Source organism: Quercus robur, chromosome 5 (assembly GCF_932294415.1).
Source record: "Quercus robur chromosome 5, dhQueRobu3.1, whole genome shotgun sequence".
Classification (NCBI taxonomy): domain Eukaryota; kingdom Viridiplantae; phylum Streptophyta; class Magnoliopsida; order Fagales; family Fagaceae; genus Quercus; species Quercus robur.
Window position 1 is genome coordinate 13893858 of NC_065538.1, and position 22378 is coordinate 13916235.

General features: G+C 35.4%; 2 protein-coding genes and 1 long non-coding RNA gene across 4 annotated transcripts; 2 read left to right on the plus strand and 1 right to left on the minus strand.

The window, feature by feature from the left end:
• Window positions 1-452: 452 nt before the first annotated feature.
• On the plus strand, window positions 453-4280 carry LOC126727839 (uncharacterized). Its single transcript, XM_050433750.1, has 5 exons — window positions 453-2522; window positions 2684-2812; window positions 2916-3107; window positions 3644-3687; window positions 3827-4280. The coding sequence occupies exons 1-5, from the start codon at window positions 453-455 to the stop codon at window positions 4098-4100; spliced, it is 2709 nt and encodes a 902-aa protein (XP_050289707.1). The 3' UTR covers window positions 4101-4280.
• An 11710-nt stretch (window positions 4281-15990) lies between these two features.
• On the plus strand, window positions 15991-17108 carry LOC126727840 (protein FAR-RED IMPAIRED RESPONSE 1-like). Its single transcript, XM_050433751.1, has 3 exons — window positions 15991-16644; window positions 16742-16828; window positions 16947-17108. The coding sequence occupies exons 1-3, from the start codon at window positions 15991-15993 to the stop codon at window positions 17106-17108; spliced, it is 903 nt and encodes a 300-aa protein (XP_050289708.1).
• A 1353-nt stretch (window positions 17109-18461) lies between these two features.
• On the minus strand, window positions 18462-21398 carry LOC126725213 (uncharacterized). 2 transcript variants are annotated; one of them, XR_007655357.1, is made up of 4 exons: window positions 21008-21398; window positions 20368-20737; window positions 19029-19111; window positions 18462-18849 (listed from the first exon to the last, which is right to left on the minus strand). It is a non-coding gene; the product is annotated as an uncharacterized LOC126725213 (long non-coding RNA). The 2 variants fall into 2 exon arrangements; XR_007655356.1 differs by having other exon boundaries at window positions 20890-21398.
• Between the last annotated feature and the right edge of the window lie 980 nt (window positions 21399-22378).

Sequence of the window (22378 nt, forward strand, 5' to 3'; positions counted from 1 at the left end):
ATTTAAAAATTAAAAAAAAAAAAAAAATGCTGACGTGGAAAATTATGGAACTAGCAGAGGCTTCGGTTTTATATATATATAGATGAGAAATGCTGGCCCATTTTTATGATTGCTTAATTCCCTTCTTCTTCTTTTTCACCTCTTGGGATTTTGGGCCTTTCATGGGTCAGTCTCATTTAGTATATTTGTATTTTAAATTTGTGAAAATAAGGGTAGTTTAGCCTATGCAAAAACTGACTTGCTTGTGGGTTTTATTTATGGGTCATTTTTTCAGCCCATTTAAATTCATGGGTCGTTTGGAATGAGTGATATTGAGTGGGCTTAAGGCCCATTTTACGATTGGTTTCCTTTTTTTTTCATATATTCGGTTAACTTCAACCATTAGATTGTAAAAGAAAAAGCAATTAGATTCAAACAACCACACTTTCTCTATTCTCCATTTCCCTCCAAAAATGAGTAACAAGAAACACAATGCACCACCCTCTCCCTCTCAACCTCCTCCTTCCTCCGACGTTGATGATGAATCACCCACCATCACCGAAGAAGTCAATCATGCCCTGAGTGCAAACCACAATGGCAACCCCGCCGAAGCCTTGAGTCTTCTCAAGTCCACCCTATCCCGCCACCCAAACTCCGCCCTCGCTCACAGCGCCCTCAGCTTCATCCAATTAAAAGTCGCCAATTTGGACAGCCCCGCTGCCGACGCCAACGACGACGACGACCGTCTTCTCCAACTCGAACATGTCAGGAGTTCCGTCAAGTCCTCCAAGCGAGCTGTCGAGTTATGCTCCGTCTCCCTCTCCTTCTGGTTCTTTCATGTTGTAGCACTCGTCAAATTAGCCCAATACGACGCCGATGCTGGCTTCGAAGCCGTGATCGAAGCATGCGACACTGGTTTGGCCATCGAACACCCCACCGTGGTAGAAGAAAGATTGAAACTTGACGGGGAACACGAAATTGAATCGCTCAGAAAGCAGCTCAGACTCATCAAATTGCAAAGCAAGTATCTCGTAGACGCTAAATCTTTGGGAAAGATGAAGGGTGAGATTCAAGAACTACAAGACAGAAAGGAAGAGATCGAGCAGAGAGCTATTACGGCGAGGAAGAACTTGGAAACACCCTTGTCGGACACGGACAACAAAAGAAAGCTCAAGAATGTCAAGAAAGTCGCGGCTAATGTTGACACGGTGGCGGCACGAGTCAAGGCTTACTGGAATGACAGGATGAGTATGGAGCTGAAGAAGGATTTGCTGAGTGTGGAGCTATTACTTCAATTTGCTAAGAAAGATTCACCGGAGGCTGTGGCGGTGGTGATGCAGGCGCTGGAGCATGTGAAGGCGGCAAAAAATTGGAAGTTTTCAACTTGTTGTCTTTGCGGGGAGAGGTTTTTCGAAGTCGAATTGAATGCGGATCATATGAAGAGTGTGCATTTAGGGACTTTATCCGATGAGCTTCGATCAGTTGAGCCGGAAATTGAATTTGATTCAGTCCATGACACCGTTAAATCAAGAAAGTGGAGACCCGTGGACGTTGTTGCTGCTAAGAAAATGATGGAAGATTTGTCAAGAAACAAGCGTGGAGATGAAGGCCTAGAAGAGTCTGAAGTTTTCATGAACCAGAAGGAATGGCCTTATTGCGAGGATACCAGGCGTGACCTGATAATTGATAAAATTCGATCAAGGTTACGTGTGTACTTGAAGATTAGATTTTTTGTTTCAAGTCATCTTTCAGTGTTCATGGACTTGATAATGGAAATGCTTAAGAAGCGAATCCCGGAACAGCTGCTTAAGGAACATTGGATGGATCGCACTGTGCTCACGGCATGCTTTCTTGACATCTCAGAGCTTAATCGTGTGTATGAGTTCTTGGATGATCTCCATAATATTTGTGGGTTACAGAGTCTCAGTGTCAGTCTTGCAAGGGATGAGGTTAGAGGTATGGCTTGTGTGGCTAATCATGAGAAGATTGTATTCAACGAGGACTTCTCTTGTGTAGTTTTCGACAAGAGAATGTTGCGCGGAGAGCTTGTGGTGCCAAATGATGGAGCCGCCATTACTTCTAATGCTGATGCTGAAACCGTATTAAATGATGATGAATGTAAAGATGCTATTGTGGATTGGTTATTGGGTGGTACTAATATTAGTATTGGTGAGCGATTAATGCAGTGGACAAATTTTAGAGAAACTAGTAAAAGTCAAGCGATGGAGTTTTTCAAGATCTATGAGGCTGAATTTCACCGGATGCAGAACTTTTGTGAAAAGAAAATAGAGTATTTGAGAGACATTAAGGTATGGAAGAATTTGGAGAGTATCTGTGTTGAAGAAGACAAGAGACGAGAAGAGATTTCAGGGTACAAACCATGGAGTTACGAGTATCTCTTGTTAGAGCAGCATAAACACATTAAGAGGACAGATGGTGATATTGTTGAGTCGGATATCATATGGAATATTTTAAAAGTAGATCATGTGGACAATGAAATAAAATTGGGGATCAAGAAGCAGATTGATGAGCTGGCTGAAAAGGTATGGTATAGCCAAATTTATGAACATGTCAAATTTTCCAAGTTGTTTGATGTGAAATTCAATGTCTTTCTGTGTAGTTATGTGTTTGATATTAAATATTTTGCTTGATGAAATATTATATTCCATAGGATGATTAAATTTCTGTATGTTTGTTGTTGCAGCTTTACAAATTCGATTCTATAATCAGGACAACTACTATTGCTATGAAGCAGACGGGCAAGAAAATTGATACGGTAACTTCTTATGACTACCGATCAATTATGGTACCCCTGCTGAAGTCATTCATGCAGGTTTGTATTCGATTTTGAGTGCTTTTTCGTTGAAGGTTTTCATATAGTTACCTTCTCACCATATATGATATGATGTTTTTGGTGTAATATTCTCCTTTTATAGGCACGCCTGGAAGATCTGGCTAATGAGGATGCCGAAGAGAAGTCTAAGGCTGCAGAAAAAGAGTTGTTATCAGAACTTAATCTTGATGACAAGAAGAACTCCGACAAAGGAGGAGGTAATTCAACACAAGGGCAGGGAAAATCCAAGGTCAAAAAGAAGAAAAAAGATCACAGAAAGGCAAAGGAATTTAAGGTATTGTTTAGTGGTTATTGTTCTGTTTCGTCTTTATGGTAATTACAGTTGTCTTAAGCTAGCCAAGTATAAATTAATCAGAATAAATGGAGGAAGGGCAGGAACTAAAACTGGGAAAATAAGAGCCTCTAAACATGTTAAATATTAACACAATATGACAGAAATTGGACAAACATACTTTAATTGGATGCTTTAAGACTTAAGATATGGAGGAGCTAGAGTTAAAAGTTGAAACAAAACTGGACGATTGTGTAAAAGGAATGGTATTAAGATATAAACTTCGCAGATGCAGAGCAATGTAACAAAATATAACATAATTTTTTTTCCTTTAATAAGGAATGGAATAATTGGATATGACTAATAAATTAAGAAAGTAGAGATAGGAAAGTACCTGAGTTTGATAAAATGCATACCTGTTTGTAATAGAAAGAAAGAATGAAAAATATAAGATCTGAAGGGAGTTCCCAGTTCCCACAAAACAAAGAGAATCGATTAAGCAAACTAATGTCCCAAAAATATACAATTTCTTATTGTAGGCAACTGGAGGTAGTGAGGAGCAGCAGGAAAATGTGCAGCAAATGTAAGTCTTTGTTTTGTTCATACTTTAACATTTGCATTGACTAAAACACATGTAAGTTGTGTAAATTTGTGGCCATATGTGCTCCCAATCTCTAGGCTTAAATAAAGCTCATCATGTTTTCAACTTTGCTGTGTTTCAGTTCCTTTCCGGCTGCACATGGGGGAGATGATCCTCCTAATCCTAATCCTGAGATTGTTGTTTCTGTAACCACTGACGAATTGGAGCAAGAGGAAAGGAAACTTACACCTGAGGAGCAGAAAAATCTAAGAATGCTTGAAGAGCATCTGGAATTACAGAGGCAGATTGAGAATGAGGCCAAACAAAAGCGCCTTGCTGAGCAAAATGAGGTTGGTACCAGTGCAGAGAATGAGGCCAAATCAGATGAGAAATCAAGCGGACTTGGACAGCCGTAGCACTCCAAACCACCTGAATCTGACTAGGACAGACATACAAGAGGAGCATGTAGATAAGAAAGGTGGCCTTATGGTTATGTGTAACAAAAGGATAATGATACTGAAGGAAAAAGTTACTTTCTAGTTTTTACTCTTAAGAATTTCCTGGTTGAATGAAAGGTTCACCATTTCTACCCCATATTCGCCATATTTGATATTTACTTCTAGCCAATCAGATTTACCATTTACTAAATAAAAAAAAAAAAAAAAAAAAAAAAAAAGAGCAGAAAAGCATCTCTGCAATAATCATCATAAAGGTTCACCATTTATGATGATAATTGCAGTTAACCAATCTAAATGACATGATTTTTTTTCACTTTTTCTGTTCATCAACCACAATGTTTGCACCAGCCATGACTGTATTTTGAAAATATGTTATAGGTACTCTGCCCTTTGTTTTTCACAAATCTGGTTTTAATTTTCATTGAATTGTTTGACTGGAAAGGAGGAGTATGTGTGCACGTATGTGTGCTTTTAATGGGAGTCCGGCTAATGTTTCAGTTTCTGTTTTATTTATAATGATTTTTTCACTTAAGAAAGTTTGAGATTTAAGTCATCAAAACGTATACCTGAAACTTTTAGTAGGCACTGATGCCATCTTCTCTCTTTTTTCCAACGTGCTCACTGTAGTAATCCTCACTTTTTAGATGAAATTTTTATCTCTCTTCCTAATGGCAGGAACGATAACATGAGACTGGATCAATCAGAGTAATGGTAATTTGTGGAAAATGCTATGGAAAAGCAAAATTCATGAAAGGTTGATGGTCTCACTTTAAAAGGGAGATGACTTTCAAGTCTAGATTTGTGATACTAGCTGCTGTTATTGTGATTTAGAATGCGAGACAGAGGTTCATTTGTTTCAGAAGTGTAGTGTAGTCAAGTTAGCATGGTTTGGTCCCAAGTGGAGATTGAATGGTAGTAGGCCTTTTTGTTGAATCAAGTGTTGGTTTACTGTCAAAAGGGAAAAATTTTAAAACTAATACTAAAGTTTTACAAACGACGATGAATATGATTGGTGCACTTCAACTACTAAAAAATAAACATTTGAATTACTTTTATGTGATTAATAACACATTAGATAATGGAAGATATTTGTGCATTAGCCACTAGCAAGTCTAATTTCTAGATCATTTTTGGTCAGGTGCATAGAGACAAAAATTAGGGCAGCGCATTTCAAGGGAAACAACATTTGTTGGGTAGAAAGTTAACAAAGCTACCAAGAAGGTTGATACACAAAATGAAGAAAACTATGAAGATCCTTTATTCCAGTTCATATAATAAAGGCCATTTCCTAGTGTTCCTCTAACTGGGATTCAAGGAGGGGTGGCTATCCTCAAATACTTTCTTAGTGGCCACTCACAAGAGTCAAATCACAATCATATGCTTCGCAGCCTAGCACTTCACCATCCTTAAAGATCACTTCACACATATTTCCTTTCTAATTCAGTTGCCTTATTATTTATTTACTTTGGCAACACAACTATGATCCCATCTTAGAATCATCAGGTCTTCAAATGATCCATCCAAAAATACAGTCCAATGTTTGGAATTATTTAAACTAGTAAAGATAACTAGAAAAAACCTAATTACTATACTTAAGAAAACTTTGCTGATTCACATGACACTCAATGAAGCAGGATTCTACCTCAAAGGTAATGAAGAAATTCAATGCTTCACATGTAACGTCCCGTCAGTCCAAAAAAAAAAAAAAAAAGAATATAGAAAGCAATTGTTAGCTTGGAAGAAAACTGAGGTGCAAGCTATACTAAATGCATTAACAAGAAAACAAGCTCATTTGCAAATATGTGAACAAGATCTGAATGATGAAACTAAATGGGATGAAGCTAAAAAACTGCGTAGTGAGCTTAATATCTTGCTTGAGCAAGAAGAAGCCTATTGGCAGCAACGATCTAGGGTGAACTGGCTACAAAATGGCAATCTAAATACGACGTTTTTTCACGCTTGTGCAAGCCAAAGAAAACGAACCAACCAAATATCCCAGTTGCGTAACAGAGAAGGAGATTTGGTTTCAACTCCTGAGGGTTTGGAAAACATCACAACTGAGTACTTCCAATCTCTTTTCTCTTCATCCAATCCCATCTACATTGAGAAGGTAACTGAGCTTGTAGAAAGTGTGGTAACAGATGATATGAATTCACAGCTGTTAAAGCCTTTCATTGAGAATGAGGTTAAAATCACCCTCTTCCATATGCATCCCTTAAAAGCACCTGGCCTGATGGCGTGATGACCTTATTTTTCCAAAATTTCTTGCACATAGTGGGCCAGGATGTTACAAATGCGGTATTAGATTGTCTCCATTTTGGGAAGATGCTTCGAAGTATCAATTTCACTCACATAGTTCTTATTCCAAAAATGACTTCTCCATATTTTATGACGCAATTTCACCCCATCAATTTGTGCAACGTGGTCTACAGGATTGTCTCGAAGGTGCTAGCAAACAGATTCAAGAATGTATTTCCTTATGTTATATCAGACAACCAAAGTGCTTCTATGCCAGGATGCTTGATCACAGATAATGTGTTGTTAGCTTTTGAGGTTCTCCACTATATGAAGAATAAAAGGAGAGGTAAAATAGCTCACATGGCAATAAAATTAGATATGGGTAAGGCATTTGACTGAGTAGAGTGGGATTATTTGAAACAAATGATGTTGAAATTGAGATTTTTAGAAAGATGCGTGGCTCTCATCATGGAATGTATCTCATTGGTAACATATTCTGTTATGTTGAATGGAGAGCCTAAGGGGTATATCAAGCCTAGCAAAGAGTTGAGACAAGATGACCCGCTATCACCTTATTTGTTCCTAATTTGTGCAAAAGGTCTTACGGTATTGATCAAGCAAGCTGAAAAATACTGGTGGACTGAGAGGTGTGGCCATTAGTAAGGGAGGACCCTATTTATCACATTTGTTGTTTGCAAGTGATAGTATATTATTCTGTGGAGCAAGAAGAGGGGATTGTTATGTTCTACAAGATCCTTCAAGTGTATGAAGAAGTATTAGGGCAAAAGCTTAATTGTGACAAAATCTCATTGTTTTTCAGCAACAATGTAAATAGAGCATTGCTAAAGAAATCACTACAATCATGAGGACCAACATAGAAACAAGTATGGAGTGTAGACAAAAAAACTCGGATCCAACGCAAACTAGATGGCTGGAAACACAAGTATCTCTCACAAGCAAGAAAAGAAATTTTGATTAAAGCCATTGTCGGGGGCCCTTTTTCATTGCACAGCCACATGTTGTCCGCTGGAGGGGTGACCTTGCTAGACCCAGATTTGTATGGGAAGTTGTGTCTAGAACTCGATATTGGGCCAAATAGTCCAATGGCTTTTGGCATATTTTTAGGCCTACAAAATGGGTGAAGCCCAAAGTCTAAGAATCATGATAATGGATGAATAACAACCACTGTAAGTTTCTTTAAAAAATTTTCTCCCCTCTCTCCGTGTGTGTGTGTTAATACTTAGTATTCTCAAAAAAAAAAAAATGATAATGGTTGAATAAATAAATAATATGTGTTTGATATAATAGCTTTGATTAATAGTTGTAATAGTAGTTGAAATAAAGTAATATGTATTTAAAGGTTCATATATTCAATAATGTAAATTTAGAGATATGTAAATGTGGTGACTTATCTTTCTATGGTTTGCAACTCTAGCTGTATAGCATCAATGAGTTGATAGCATTCCGGCAAAATAACTCTATCAGTGGAGAGGCAATATGCCATGATTAGTTCAAGATTGAAGGGAAAAAATGGGTTCAACTGGAGGGAGAGAGAGTATGTCTAGCTATGTGTAGAGGCTGGTTAAGTTTGTCTCATTTATCATGCACTTAAATGAACTTCCCCTTGATAATGCTCTTTTAGTTATTGTGAAGTTATGAATAACATTGCCTTCCATGAAAATGGCTTTTGTAAGATAGGTTTGTGCCTTCCATGTGATGAGCTTTAGTATGAGTGTTTGATATCTCTTAAGGTGAATGGAGATGGTAAAAGCTATAGATGTTTTGTGGGATGTAGTATTTGTAATATGTATGGGTAAGAAGTATGGATACTTGGTGAGAGATGAGTTTGTAATATATATATGAGGAATATGAATGTATAATTTGTGAGAGATGTAATTTGTAAGAAATATGAGAGATCTGTATGAGTATTTTGTGAGATATTTACTTTGTGAGATGTATGAGACATATGTAAGATGGTAAAGGAATTATGTTAGAGCTACTGGAAAGATTATAGTGATGGCTTGTGTTGCTTTCCAAGAGGAAAGATTTTCTAAGAGAAAAGTATGGAGATGTGTTTAGGTATTTGGAGATATGAGCAACAAGATAGATGTATTTTCTGAATTTGGAGAGTGAGAGAATGAGTATAAGAAGAGTAATGGTGTTGTAGTGTGTTTAACAATGTTGTTGGGATTTTCTACTAGAGGATAGATAAAGGCTTATGAGTAGTGATATGAGGGGCATTTGTGAGCTAAGGGCTAAAGAGCTTAGTTTCTAATTTGGAAACTAAAAACTCAGAACCTCATTAAGAGCTTAAGAAGATAATTAGAGGAAGAGGGAAAATAGAGAAGTTTATGAGAGAATTGTTCTTCTCTATTGGTGTGCTTTGGTGTATTGATGGGGGTTCTATTTATAGCTGAGCTTAAGGGGGTATTTAGAAAAGAATCTCAACCAAAATTTGTCCCAATCAACAATAAATTTTTAGTAAATCCATCCTAAGATTTAGCCGAAAATGATATGTTCAGCTTTAAGGGGTTTTTGCTGTTTTGGGTAATATCAGTTGGAGGAAAGACCAACAAAAAAGGAAAGGATTTTAGTAAGAAAAATATATTTTCTTTAGTTGGTTTTGATTTTTAACCAAATAAAGAAATTCTGTAATGCTAAGGCTGCTGGGTCAGCTGTCCCATTTGTTCTGAAAAAATTGTTACATTTATCTGAAAAAGCTGTCACAACCTGTTAGAAGACAATTATTGCTTGAGGTTGAAGTAGATGAGGTCAGCTGGATGATGTCAGGTTGTTGGAGAGAATATTCAGTATTTATTTCATGAATTTAACTGAAAATGGTAATATCTCTTTTAAGGATATTTTGCTATTTTGGGTATAGCATCTGGCTACTGGGATTTGAGCATTAAATGGTTGGTGATGTCACTTTTAGCCAGGTGTCAAGTGATGAACACACTACTGGTGTTCTGCTTGAAAGGTTTCCTCTTTTGGGTATTTATATTTTTGGTCTAAAATTCTACTACAATGCATTTTTAGTAAGTAATAGAATGATTGATTGCTAATTAATGAAACTTTAGAGATTTAGTCAAGGTCTTATTGTGTTTTGACTTAATCTTGGTGAGCAAAAGGAGCATTTAATGCTCTGCTCTGGCAGCTGGCAGGGGAATATTTGGTCTGATTATGGCAGATGGTAGTTGGGTATTAAAAATTTCATGAATATTTTATATTTGAAAATTGAAGATAGCCAATCAAATTTAGCCATGTGTTTGAGTTGGATTTTAGCTGAAAGTAGTAATATGGTTTATGTGGAATAATATAATTAGGTTTCTAAATTTGTATGGCAACAGCTGGAAATAAAATGAATAGTTATTTTGTTAGCATTTAGATGATTGGAGTTTTTGAATATTTTTTATACGATGAGTATTAAGTTTTAGTCAAAGAGTAATGGGGAGTCTTATCATTTTAAGTGTTTATGTGATAAAAGAGACTTATCATATGTTACTCGCTACACACTGACTTGTCAGAGTTCAAGAAGTTGGAGAAGACATGCCAAACAAGATGTTTTTTTTATCAACTTTAAACCGTTGAAATTTTACTAAACATACTTCTTGGCCTTCCAAACCATAACTCCCAAAGTTTCCCCAAATAGACTCATGGGCTTGGATCATGAGCTAAAGATGAGATGACGTACCTTAGGCTTTGTTGTCATTTTGTACATACGAGCTTTTGTTGGAAAAGCTGCTTTCCATTAATGTGATAGAGGTAATGCAGGTCATGAGTTTTGATTCATTGCTTGAGCCTATTTCGTATATTGATGTTGATGATGTTGTGGGTCGTGAGCCCAATTGATGAAGAGGAAATATGGACCGTAAATCTACCTCTTAAAGTGAAGATGTTGTGGGCCATATGAGCTCAGTTGTTGTAGTTGAATAAAATATAAGCTTATTTTGGGTTTTAAATAAATATACCCAAAAATCAATAATATATTGATGTGGCGTGAGTTGCCAATGAAGTAATGCCATGAGGCATGAAAAAGTAGTCCTCAATAGCCATCATACATGCTATCCCTACTTACGCCATGAGTTACTTCAAGCTTCCGGATGGACTATGTGCTAAAATTACCTCAATGGTGAGTCAATTTTGGTAGGGCCAAAAAGAACAAGAAAAAAAGATACATTGGATTGGTTGACCTAAATTATGCAAGCGTAAGAAAGGAGGATTGGGATTCAAAAATCTCAAGTTATTCAATCCTTCTATGTTGGCTAGACAACGTTGGAGATTGATAATAAAAAAAATCCCCACTCTTTGCTGTTTAGAGTCCTAAAAGCGAAGTATTTTCCGCGTTCATCTTTTCTTACAGCAAATACTCCCCAAAATTCTTCATACACGTGGAGAAACATTGTTGGAGCAAAACATGTCATTGAACAAGGATCTAGATGGAGAGTGGGTACAGGAGAGAAGATTCTGATTTAGAAGGATCGCTGGCTACCATGCTCAACCACATACAGGGTGCAAAACCCACCAAACTCCCTTCCTGATCATACCACAGTAAACCTCCTGATTGACTGAAATACTTGTTGCTGGAAACATGAAATTATTGATGCTGTGTTTACACCAAATGAGGCTCAAATTAGTAAATCCATCCCTCTAAGTCATAGAAATCATAAAGACATATTGATATGGGATGGGACAACTTGTGGAGTAGTCACTGTTAAAAATGCCACACAGCAGGGGAATGTTCAAATCCAAATAACAGTCAATTTCTGTGGAAGGGTATATGGGAGGTGAAACTTCCATTGCGGATCAAAATTCTAATATGGAAAGCTTACTGCAACAGATTGCCAACAAATTGCCCACATGTTTAAAGTAATAAATGGAAACCCCCTCCATCCCATCTATGCAAGATTAACATTGCCATTGAGAAAAAGAAGAATGAGCCAACTGGAGGCATTATAATCAGAGATGGTGAAGGTGAGACTATTGCGGTTTGCTGTACAAAATTCCAGAATTATGGAGACAAAGTGCAACTCATGGCTGAAGCTGCCCTACTTGCTTTATCTTTTGCTGCTGACTTGAGTTTGTATGATATAATGCTTGGAGGTGATTACGCAGATATATTCCTAGCTCTACAAAATCCTAAGAAATGTCTTACCCCTTTCGGAACAAATTTTTAGCTTTACAAATTTTTTATGTAATCAAGCAGCTCATGTAATAGCAAAGGAAGCTCTCAAGAGAAATTCTATAGGAATTTGGGTGGAGGAATGCCCCCCATTTCTTCTTAATTCTGTACAGATAGATAAATATATGGGAACGTTGTTGTGATTTTTTTACGGTAGACTGGGTAGATATTGTATCTGCTCTAGAACATGTCATGTATGCTAGAGATTAGGTATTGTTTCAGAAGCCTTTCAGTTGGTGAGATGCCTCCGGAACCGGATCCTCTCCATTTCAAAGTGCAATGGAGAGGCTCCAGTTCACGGTGGGCATTGAGTTCAAAATTATCAAGGGCTAAAAAAGTGCCACATCATTTAAAATGAAAACACTACACTTAACCCCAGTTAAACACTTAAACCGAAGGATTTATTTAACTCAACCGGACAAAAAAAAACTTTTTGGAGGGAAAAGTGAAACAGAGTTAGAGGTATATCTGTGCACTGAAAAAAAAAAAAAAAAAAAAAAAAAAAAAAAAAAAAAAAAAAAAAAAAAAAAAAAAAAAAAAAACTTATAGAAGGGAAAAGCTTCACAGAAGGTTAGAGATATATCCCACGTTCAATGCTTCATAGATTTTAACCAAAAAAAAAGCTTCACAGAAGGTTCAAAGAATGTAAGACATCTCTATTTCTATCTTGCCATCCCACGTTCAAAGCTTCATAGATTTTAACCAAAAAAAAAAAAAAAAAAAGAGCTTCGCAGAAGGTTCAGAGAACAAGTTCAGCTTCAAAGCATCTCTGTTTCTATCTTGCCAAAACAAAGGTATATCCGTAAACTTGTTTATGCTTATCTTATTTGATGTTTGATCATTTTTCTGCATTTATATTGTTGTCAAGGAGCAATAGCCTAATACAGAGGAGTGATAATCACCAGACAAAGATCTTTCAATAATAAACATAGGGACAACACATGGGCAATTATTGTTCAACCTCACCACCATTGCCCCCAGATATTGACAGAGACGAATCAATCAAAGTTTTGGAAACCCAAATAAGCAAAAAAAATTAAAGGAAAATTTTTTACCTGCTGCTCAATTCCAGGGACTTTAAGCACTTTCTTATTCACCTCTCTTATAATGTAAGAAAAGCAGTAAAAAATTAACGTCTTAGGCAATTGTTGTCATATAATAATAGAGAAACAAGATATAATGAATGAATAAACAAGACTAAACTCCGAAAACTAACTATGTAATTCAAAAGAAACTATCCAAAGAATAATCTTTTCTCACCAATATTGCCAATGATGAATCAAGAAAACAAAACACTCAAATAGCAATGAGATTGCCATGATAAGAAACTACACAATAAGAATCACAGTTAAGACTTACAGGTCCCTAATGGTTTGATCAAAGACCTTCTTCATAGTAGCTGATGTTCAAATAAATTTTTTCAAGTCAGGGGGTTCATTTGAACCCCCTAATATGAACCCCTAAAATGTATGTGCAGCTGCCCCTGATTACTGAACATAAGAAAACGAGTTTTACTCACAAAAAAAGAAAATGAGTTAATTTTTGAATGCTTTCCCTAAAAACAAAAGGATGGTATAGCAAGTGTACTCTAGTCATGGCCCTTATGACCAATGAATATGCCTTTTTTAGTAGCTTTTTTGAAAAAAAAAAAAAAAAAAAACACCTGTCATTAACACGTGCAACTTTGATATTTAAATGACTAATTGTAGAGATTTGCTGATAAGGGAACTTTATCAAAGTAAATTTGTCACTCAAAAAGGTAAGTATCTTGTCAAATATTTTGTGATAAATCTCACCATACTTTATAATTAAATAAGATTGAACATTGAAATTTCTGTTTAGACCCCAATGTGAATTAATGAGCAAAATTATCAAATTATATTGGTGAAGTGATCCACTCAAACAATTAATTTTTAACTATAGTTAAGTAATTAACAAATCAATAAGTAATATAAAAAGCACATTAAGCATGACATAACATTTGGTGATGAAGTGGAAAATCAAAGAAGAATATCTTTAATGGAGAAACCACTTCGGAAAGTAGATTAGAAAAGTATATTTTTACGACCTCACTCAAGCGAGAGACATGCAAAATCTCGGACCTTTAATGTTCCACTTAAGCAAGTTTACCATCTTGCTTGAGCACACCTCACATCGCACTTCATCGATCTTTTGCTCAAGCAAACCTTTTTAGTAAGCATTTCTTTGAGTAGCTCTAAATATAAATTAGAAAACTAACTAGATTTTCAAACGGATAAAATTACATCAATAAATTTGAATTTATTACCATAAAATGTTATGGAATGGATCAACACTAAAATCCTTACACACATGATCCTAATTCATAGTGTAATCAATAAGTTTAGTGGCACAATTTAAAAAAATATATATATTTCCACAGCTGTTAATATAGTCTATTATAATCGGTTCATAAGAAAATAGTATCAATGATGAGTTCATGTGAAATTAAAAAATGATTACTTGTATGCTTAATGTGGATTATGGACATATATAGAGAGGTGATCAAAAAGATACTGTTGTGGTGTTGATCACAAGGTTTAGATATTTCAATTAATAAATTTCTCCTTTGAAAAAAAAAAAAACATCTCATAATAAATAAGTTCTTTAATCATAATAAGAAGATTCCTTTATAATGATTCTTGATGGCATATTATGAATGCAAGATTTTAAAGAACATGTTTATTACTATCATGTTTAAATTGACTGCCCTTTGAGTGAGTTAAGTTGAAATCATGCTTGGTCATCTTGAATTTTTATGTTTAGTAACAAAAATATATAACATTTCTCTCATATGAGGTACATCCTCATTAGTATGTTGATCATTCATTACATCCTTAATTTTTTTTTTTTTTTTACATCATCTCTATTTTGAAAATAAATGATAGGTGAAAGTTATAATAAATTTATGTTCAATTTTTTCTAGGGATAATGATGGGAATACATGTTCCTTCTCATGTGCCCATGGAATCTACCCCATTTAAAGGGATGGAATTTGAAGCGGATGAGATTGCATATGGTTTTTATAATGAATATGGCTGAAAGGCTGGTTTTAGTATTAGAAAAGAGTATGTAAATAAATGTAAAAAGACTGGTGTGGTTACTTCAAGAAGATTTGTGTGTGCAAAGGAGGGAGTTCGAGGCAAAGACAAGAGAGATCAGAATGTAAAGAATCCACGAGCAAAAACAAGATGTGGTTGTGAAGCACGTTTGGTTATTGTACTTAATCGAGATAGTAAAAAATATGTGGTGAGTGAATTTATTGCTGAGCATAACCATTATCTCCACCTTCCATCAACTGTGCACATGATGCCATCACAACAGAAAGTGGATGCAACTCATGCTATTGAAATTGATTTGGCACATGAATCGGGATTAAGACTAAAGCAATCTTATGAGCTTCTTAGTAAGCAAGTTGGTGGATATGAAAATCTTGGTTTTACCAAGCAAAATCATAAAAACTACTTACGTAGTAAGCGATAGAGAGACATGGAGCATGGGGCAGCTGCTAGCTTGGGAAGATATTTTAGTCGTCAACTTAAGGAAAATCCTTCATATTATTTTGCTACTCAATTGGACTGTGAAGAGTTGATTACTAATATCTTTTGGGGCGATGCAAGAATGATCATTGACTATAGCCACTTCGGTGATGTAATAACGTTTAATACAACGTATAGCACAAATAGAGATGCAAGGCCACTTGGAGTATTTTTGGGTCTCAATCACCATAGAGAAACTGTTGTATTTGGAGGTGCACTTTTATATAATGAAACGATTGAGTCTTTTGTATGGTTATTTGAGACTTTCTTAGAAGCAATGTCTGAAAAAAAGCCAATCACTATTTTCACAGATCAAGATGCAGCAATGTCAGCTGCAATAAAAGTAGTCATGCCTGAGACATATCATGCATTGTGTAGTTGACATATGTGGCAGAATGCTGAGAAACACTTGGGTCATTTACTAAAAACTGAGCCTCAATTTAACGCTGATTTCTTAGCATGTATCTATGAGTATAACGGTGAAGATGAATTTCTTACAGCTTGGAATGAAATGCTAGATAAGTACAATGTTCGTGAAAATAAATGGCTAATTGATCTATTTAAATTGAAGGAAAAATGGGCCCAAGCATATGTTAAGAGAACTTTCACTGCAGGAATGAAGACAACCCAGCTTAGTGAGAGTTTCAATACTGACTTGAAGGATTGCTTGCGTACTGATCTTAATATAGTAGAGTTTTTCACTCATTTTGAAACAATTGTCAATCAAAAGCGGGATAAGGAGTTAGAAGCAGAATACAACTCTTGACAGAAATTTCCAAGATTAAAGCTCAAAAGCTCTCCTGTGCTTAACCAAGTAGCAACAGTGTACACACCTAAGTTGTTTGATTTATTTCAGACAGAAGTTGAAGAGGTAATGGCACTTTCCATCCTAGAACGCAATGTGAGTCAAACACATAGTTATGTGGTTGGAGTTTTCAATCAAAATGGAAAATATGAGGTCATGTGGAATCCATTAGATAAGACTCTATCTTGTAGTTGCAGAAAGTTTGAGTCATTTGGTATTTTATGTAGGCATGGTTTGAAAGTTCTTGATGTATTAGATATCAAGTTGATTCCTAATAGATATATCATGAAGAGGTGGAGAAGAGATGCAAAAGATGGAAGCGGAAAAAATTGCACAACACATAACATTAACTCAGATACTCAACTGGAATATGTAGATCGATTTCGAAATTTATGTCCAAAATATATTCAATTGGTGAATGAGGCGTGTGAAACTAAAGAAGTCCATAATATCCTAAGCTTAGCAATTGCAGATTTGAAAAAAAAACTTTGTGACCTTAGGAATTGCAAAGCTAATGTAGAAGAAGACATCATTAGGCCTTCCACTGATTTTGCAAACAAAAAAGATCAATTATGTGCTTCGATTACGATTGTACCAAAAGGGATAAAGAAAAGAGAGGTTCATCGTAATAAAAAGCGTAGGACGAAATCATGGATAGAAAAGATGAGGAAACCAAAGGAAGGCACATCAAAGAAGCAAACAAAGAAAAGAAAAGTGCAGGAGGTAATCTTCAATTATCCTTATTTTCACCATTCTGTTTTATTTTTACACATTAATATAGTATATTATTATTGTTGCTAAACTAGTACAATTTTTACAGGAAATATATGCACATGACGTCATGGCACAAAAGGAAACTGAGGATATATTTTCTGGAAATATTACTAGTTTTACACAACTTTTAATGGTAAAGATATTTACAATTATATATTTTATTTTGATATTAATAATAGTTTAGATGCATGATTTGATAATTTTAATACTAAGCTTGTGATATGTGTAATGTGTAATTGGATTTTTTGTAGTCGGTTTCTACAAGTTCTGCAGTACATCAAGGAGGCTCATCTGCAAGTGTTGCATTAGCATCACATTTAGAGAGTACATCAAGTGTTGTAGGCTCCAACGACAAAATTAATGGCGCTGGAGGTCTCTTGACTCAAGAAAGTGTTGCAAGTGGAGGTCTCTAGTTTAGGATCATGTTTTATAATCTAGGATGCATGTCCAGATTAAGTGTTCTTGATTTGTAATTTTCCTAGTTTAGGACTGGAGTTTTGATGGTCCAAAATTTAGTCATATTCAAAATGTTTAGATTTTTTATTATTTGGAAAGAATACTTAATTTGCATGTCAGATGTATCTTTGCAAGGTGTTAATTTCTGCATAATTATTTGTTGCTGCAAAAATTGTTACTATTTCTGCATAATTTCTGCATAAGTACTGTTACTTTTACTGCATAATTACTGTTAAAGTTACTGCATAATTGATGTTACTATTACTGCATAATTGATGTTACTGCATAGGTCTGGTATTGCATGGCATAAATATGTTTTTCTGCATAATTGTTATGCTAGGCAAGAGTTGTTTTTACTGCATAATTACTGTTAAAGTTACTGCATAATTACTATTACTTTTACTGTATAATTACTGTTAAAGTTACTGCATAATTAATATTACTGTTACTGCATAATGTTGAAGTTACTGCATAATTGATGTTACTGTTACTGCATAATTGATGTTACTGCATAGGTCTAGTATTGCATGGCATAAATATGTTTTTCTGCATAATTGTTATGCTAGGCAAGAGTTGTTTTTACTGCATAATTACTGTTAAAAGTTACTGCATAATTACTGTTACTTTACTGCATAATTACTGTTAAAGTTACTGCATAATTAATATTACTGTTACTGCATAATGTTGAAGTTACTGCATAATTGATGTTACTGTTACTGCATAATTGATGTTACTGCATGGCATAAATATGTTTTTCTGCATAATTGTTATGCTAGGCAAGAGTTGTTTTTACTGCATAATTACTGTTAAAAGTTACTGCATAATTACTGTTACTTTTACTGCATAATTATTGTTAAAGTTTTTGCATAATTACTGTTAAAATTATTGCATAATTATGTTACTGTTACTGCATAATTGATGTTACTGTTACTGCATAATTCATGTTACTGCATAGGTCTGGTATTGCATGGCATAAATATGTTTTTTTACATAATTGTTATGCTAGGCAAGAGTTGTTTTCATATGTAAGTGTTGCTGTGAGGAGAAAAAATTTATACAAATATGACAAGTTTTGAGCTGTATGCATGTTAATTGGTGTGTCAATTTTTCTTTTGCATGAGTTTTACAATCCTTATCTGCATGAGTTTTACTATCCTTTTCCTCTTCTTATAAACACTCCACATAACCAACTGACTACTTGTGCACACCCACATGCAGAGTCCCCTACACACCCTTACACACAGTGGCTTTACCCGCACCACCTATGCAGCACACCCTTACACCTACTTAAAAATATCTACAAATACCAATAGCCCACAACTATCAAAATCTTTACTTACAAATATCTGTAAATATCCACATTCCACCTGTCACAATCCTTACAATTAAAATTCAATCCTTAAATTCAATCCTTACAATAACAACTATCACAATCCTTACAATCAAAATTCAATCCTTACAATCCTTACAATAACAAATGTCACAATACTACTTTTGAAGACTCTAGGCCATTATGTGCAGGGCATGGTGCAGCTAATGCACTGTGAAGCTGTGAATAGCATTCTTCATTCAGTTTGCCATCTTTTACAATCTTACGATGAATAGACATTTTGAACTTTCCTTCTTCATCGAGTTTCCCTACCCCTCTTGTCTTTAAGTGTCCATTTTCTGGCTTGCAATCAATTGTTACTCGAAGCCCTACACCATGATGCACAAAATTATTGTTACTTGTTTTTCAATATTGTTTGTATATGGCATCATTAATCATATGCAAGAAAAAAGAACAATGCACCGATCACGAGTAGAATAAAAAAGAAACAATGCATCAACCCTGAACACTTCAGTATTTATGACAGTTCCAAAAAAGAAAACCATACCTGTAAAGGCATGTTTAGTCTTAATGTTACTCTGCTCACAGTCTGCACAAGCAGCTAGACTATAAACACTTAAACTCATCATACTATCATACACATGAAAAAAAAAAAAAAAAAAAAAAAAAAAAAAAAAAAAAAAAAAAAAACAGATCAAGAAATACTCCAATTTGGACAAAAAAAAAAAAAAAAAATCCTAACTTTTGAGGAATTCATTTCAAATGTCTGCTAGAGCAAATACTCGCTCACCATTAAGCAATTAAAAAAATCATTATTTGAAGTAATTTTCGGTTTATAGCTAATCAAGAAAAACATGGAACATGAATTAGAAAAATTCATGAATTAGTTTGACAATGGTAAAACGCATTCATCAACTTAAAGATTATGATGAATATATAACAACTTTAAATCAGCAAAGCAAAACTTCACAAAAGTTTGGGATTTAGTCCTCTCATGGTGAAAAATGACAAAAGATATATGCTTGTTTATTTAAAAGGAAAACAAGTAGGTAAACCACCATATATACATACAGATTCTGTTAACAAGAAAACAAGAGACATATAGCTATTAATCCATCTAAGCTTTGGCCACAATAAATGGGGAAAATTCATAAAACAAACTCTTGTTCATAAGCTCATTTGTGCCTAAATTTAAATGCAATCTCTGCTTTATTGTATAGATCAGTACCATATTTGTATAACTTAGAAATGCCCAATTAGAATTAGAGTTCATAAATCAGTAACATATCCGTATAACATTGAAATGCCCAAGAATTAAAGTTCATCTAGAAATATTTGAAGATTTATTAAAAGAAAAAACATTTCACCAAATTTTCAAACATTCTTTTGAACCAAAAACCCAGAATGTTTGAGGGAGGCCTTAACATATAAAAATCTAAATTGACTACTTAAAATTTGGGCTAAACTTGTTAAGTATGATTGGTAACAATTCAAGCAAGCAAAAATTTTCCCCTCAAGTTAGCCTATCAAGAGCCACAGTTTATAGCTTTAAAATGAACTACAACATGCAAAATACCCATCTGCAATTTAGGAAAATAATAGGTACCTAAGAAAAATTAGGACAAAAAGAGAAATTTCATAATAATTTTTTTAGCATATACCAAGCAACACAATTACTTTACTGATGTCAAAGACAACAACACACAACAACTACAAGCAAGCCACTTTCCCTTCAATCACAGCACATTTGGCTGTACCCAAAAACCTCCATTGTTTTATGCAGAAGGAAACCTAGTCACTAATAAAAATTGAAACAAAATGGGGGTTTCAGTCATATCTAAAAAGCAAATAAAAAGAAGAGAAAATAAAGAGAAAAAGAAGGGTACCAGCGGCCACCAATGGTGTAAACACCGTCTATATGCACCGCCGCCAGCAGTAGGGTGGTTGCAAGATGAAGCTCGACCAAGAACAATCTGTAGCCAATAACACAAATTCCACATTATTTTTTTCCCAAGCACAACAGGGAATTCAATTTCTTTATCAAAAGAAAACAAAATCCTAATAAAATACTAAAAATTAAAAAATCTTTTTTTTTTTGTTGAGAAAATTAAAATAAGGAAAAATCAAAGAGGGAGATAGAGGAACTTCATCGGAACCACGGCCGGAATTGGTGGAGCGGAACACAGTGGCTGCTAGCGATAGCCTTGGAGATTGAGCACCAACTTCTCTCTTTCCCGATTTTCCCAAAACCCAAACCTTAACCTTCTCTGATTTGGGCCTGAACCAAATCGGCAAGGTTGGCTCACCGCAACCACCACCTCCGATGGTGGCTTCTTCTCTCCTTCGACCAAAATCTCTTTCTCTGTCTCTCAATCTCATTTCCCTCCCGATTTTCTCCAAACCCAAACCCTAACCTTCTCTGATTTGGGTCTAAAAAGCATCAATGTCTCTCTCTACACCCGATTCTCTCCAAACCCCAACCCTTACTCTCTCTCTGATCTGGATTTAAAGAGGACAAACCCGAACCCTAACCTTCTCTGATTTGGGTCTGAAAAGCGTCTCTCTCTACACCCGATTCTCTCCAAACCCCAACCCTTACTCTCTCTTTGATCTGGGTTTAAAGAGGATGCGTGTATGGGTGTCGGGATCTCTGGTGAGCTAATTTTTTCCTTTGATTTTGCTGATGGGTTTGAGTTGAGTATCCTAGAAGTGGGAGGTTGAGAGAGTTTGAAATTTGAGAGAGAGAGAGTTTGAACAGTTGGTAAGGGTTAAGAGTTTAACTTGAGTTTTTTTTGTTCGGTTGAGTTAAACCCCAGTTAAGTCAACTGAACTCCAATTAAGTGTGGTGACACATTTTAAATGATGTGTCCAATTTTTGAGCGTGGATCATTTTGGACTCAATCCCCACCGTGAACTGGAGCCTCTCCATTTCAAAGGGAAATGGAGGGGATCCATTTCCCTATTTCCGATGCCTCCATCTTGTACAGAGCAAGTTTGCTCCTAGTGTATAGTTTGCTTTGTTTTGAATAAAAAATTTCTGCCGTTTAAAATATAAATACGGTGAGAAACGTGGGGCATAAGGCCCATTTTGTGATTGCTTAATACCATTTGTTTTCTCGATCTTGGGCTTTTAGGCATTTGTTTCTCTTCATATATTTCAGCCTACGTAAAACTATACTTGTTTGTGGTTATAGTCCATTTAGATTTATGGGGAATTTAGCCCAGCTGAATTGCACATTGCAGATCGTGATGTCCAACTTAAGGATCATGGATTTCAAACTTACTTGTGGCCTTGTGGGGTACCTCATCTTCATAAGGCCCATTTGTGATAGGTCCATTCTCTTTTTTCTCTCTTGGGCTTTCGGGCCTTTGTTTTTCTTCATATATATATATACATACATACATTTACTTTACCCATTTCGGCTTTCTTCACAAAAGCAATAGATTCAAACCAAAACCATTCCTTCTCTATTCTCCATTTCCCTCCAAAATGAACACCAAGAAACATAATGCACGTGCACCCCCATCACCCTCTCAACTTCCAAATACGATGTTGATGATCAATCACCCACCATCACAAAAGAAGTGTGTGACACTATGATTGAATTCTACGATGAGAACAACATAAATATTCTACGATGAGAAGCCTTGAATCTTGCCAAGGCCACCGTATCCCACCACCCAAACTCCGCGCTTGCTCTCGGCGCCCTTAGCTGCTGTCACTTAAAACTCGGGTTTATAGCCAGAAAAGACTACCATTCCCAATAAAAGAAAAAAGATTCTCTCTTTCCCCGTAAGCCTTGAATCTTGCCAAGGCCACAGTATTGGACGTGTTGTCTTTGCAGCGAGAGGTTTTTCGAAGTCAAATTGAATGCGGATCATATGAAGAGTGTGCAT

What these genes read in the sequence shown, in the direction of transcription:
- LOC126727839 (XM_050433750.1), top strand. Translation starts at nt 453, where the DNA reads ATGAGTAACAAGAAACACAATGCACCACCCTCTCCCTCTCAACCTCCT. An exon ending in TTGATGAGCTGGCTGAAAAG is followed by an intron (nt 2,523 to 2,683) that starts GTATGGTATAGC and finishes TTGTTGTTGCAG; the next exon opens with CTTTACAAATTCGATTCTAT. An exon ending in TGCTGAAGTCATTCATGCAG is followed by an intron (nt 2,813 to 2,915) that starts GTTTGTATTCGA and finishes CTCCTTTTATAG; the next exon opens with GCACGCCTGGAAGATCTGGC.
- LOC126727840 (XM_050433751.1), top strand. Translation starts at nt 15,991, where the DNA reads ATGGCACTTTCCATCCTAGAACGCAATGTGAGTCAAACACATAGTTAT. An exon ending in AGAAAAGAAAAGTGCAGGAG is followed by an intron (nt 16,645 to 16,741) that starts GTAATCTTCAAT and finishes CAATTTTTACAG; the next exon opens with GAAATATATGCACATGACGT. An exon ending in GTTTTACACAACTTTTAATG is followed by an intron (nt 16,829 to 16,946) that starts GTAAAGATATTT and finishes GATTTTTTGTAG; the next exon opens with TCGGTTTCTACAAGTTCTGC.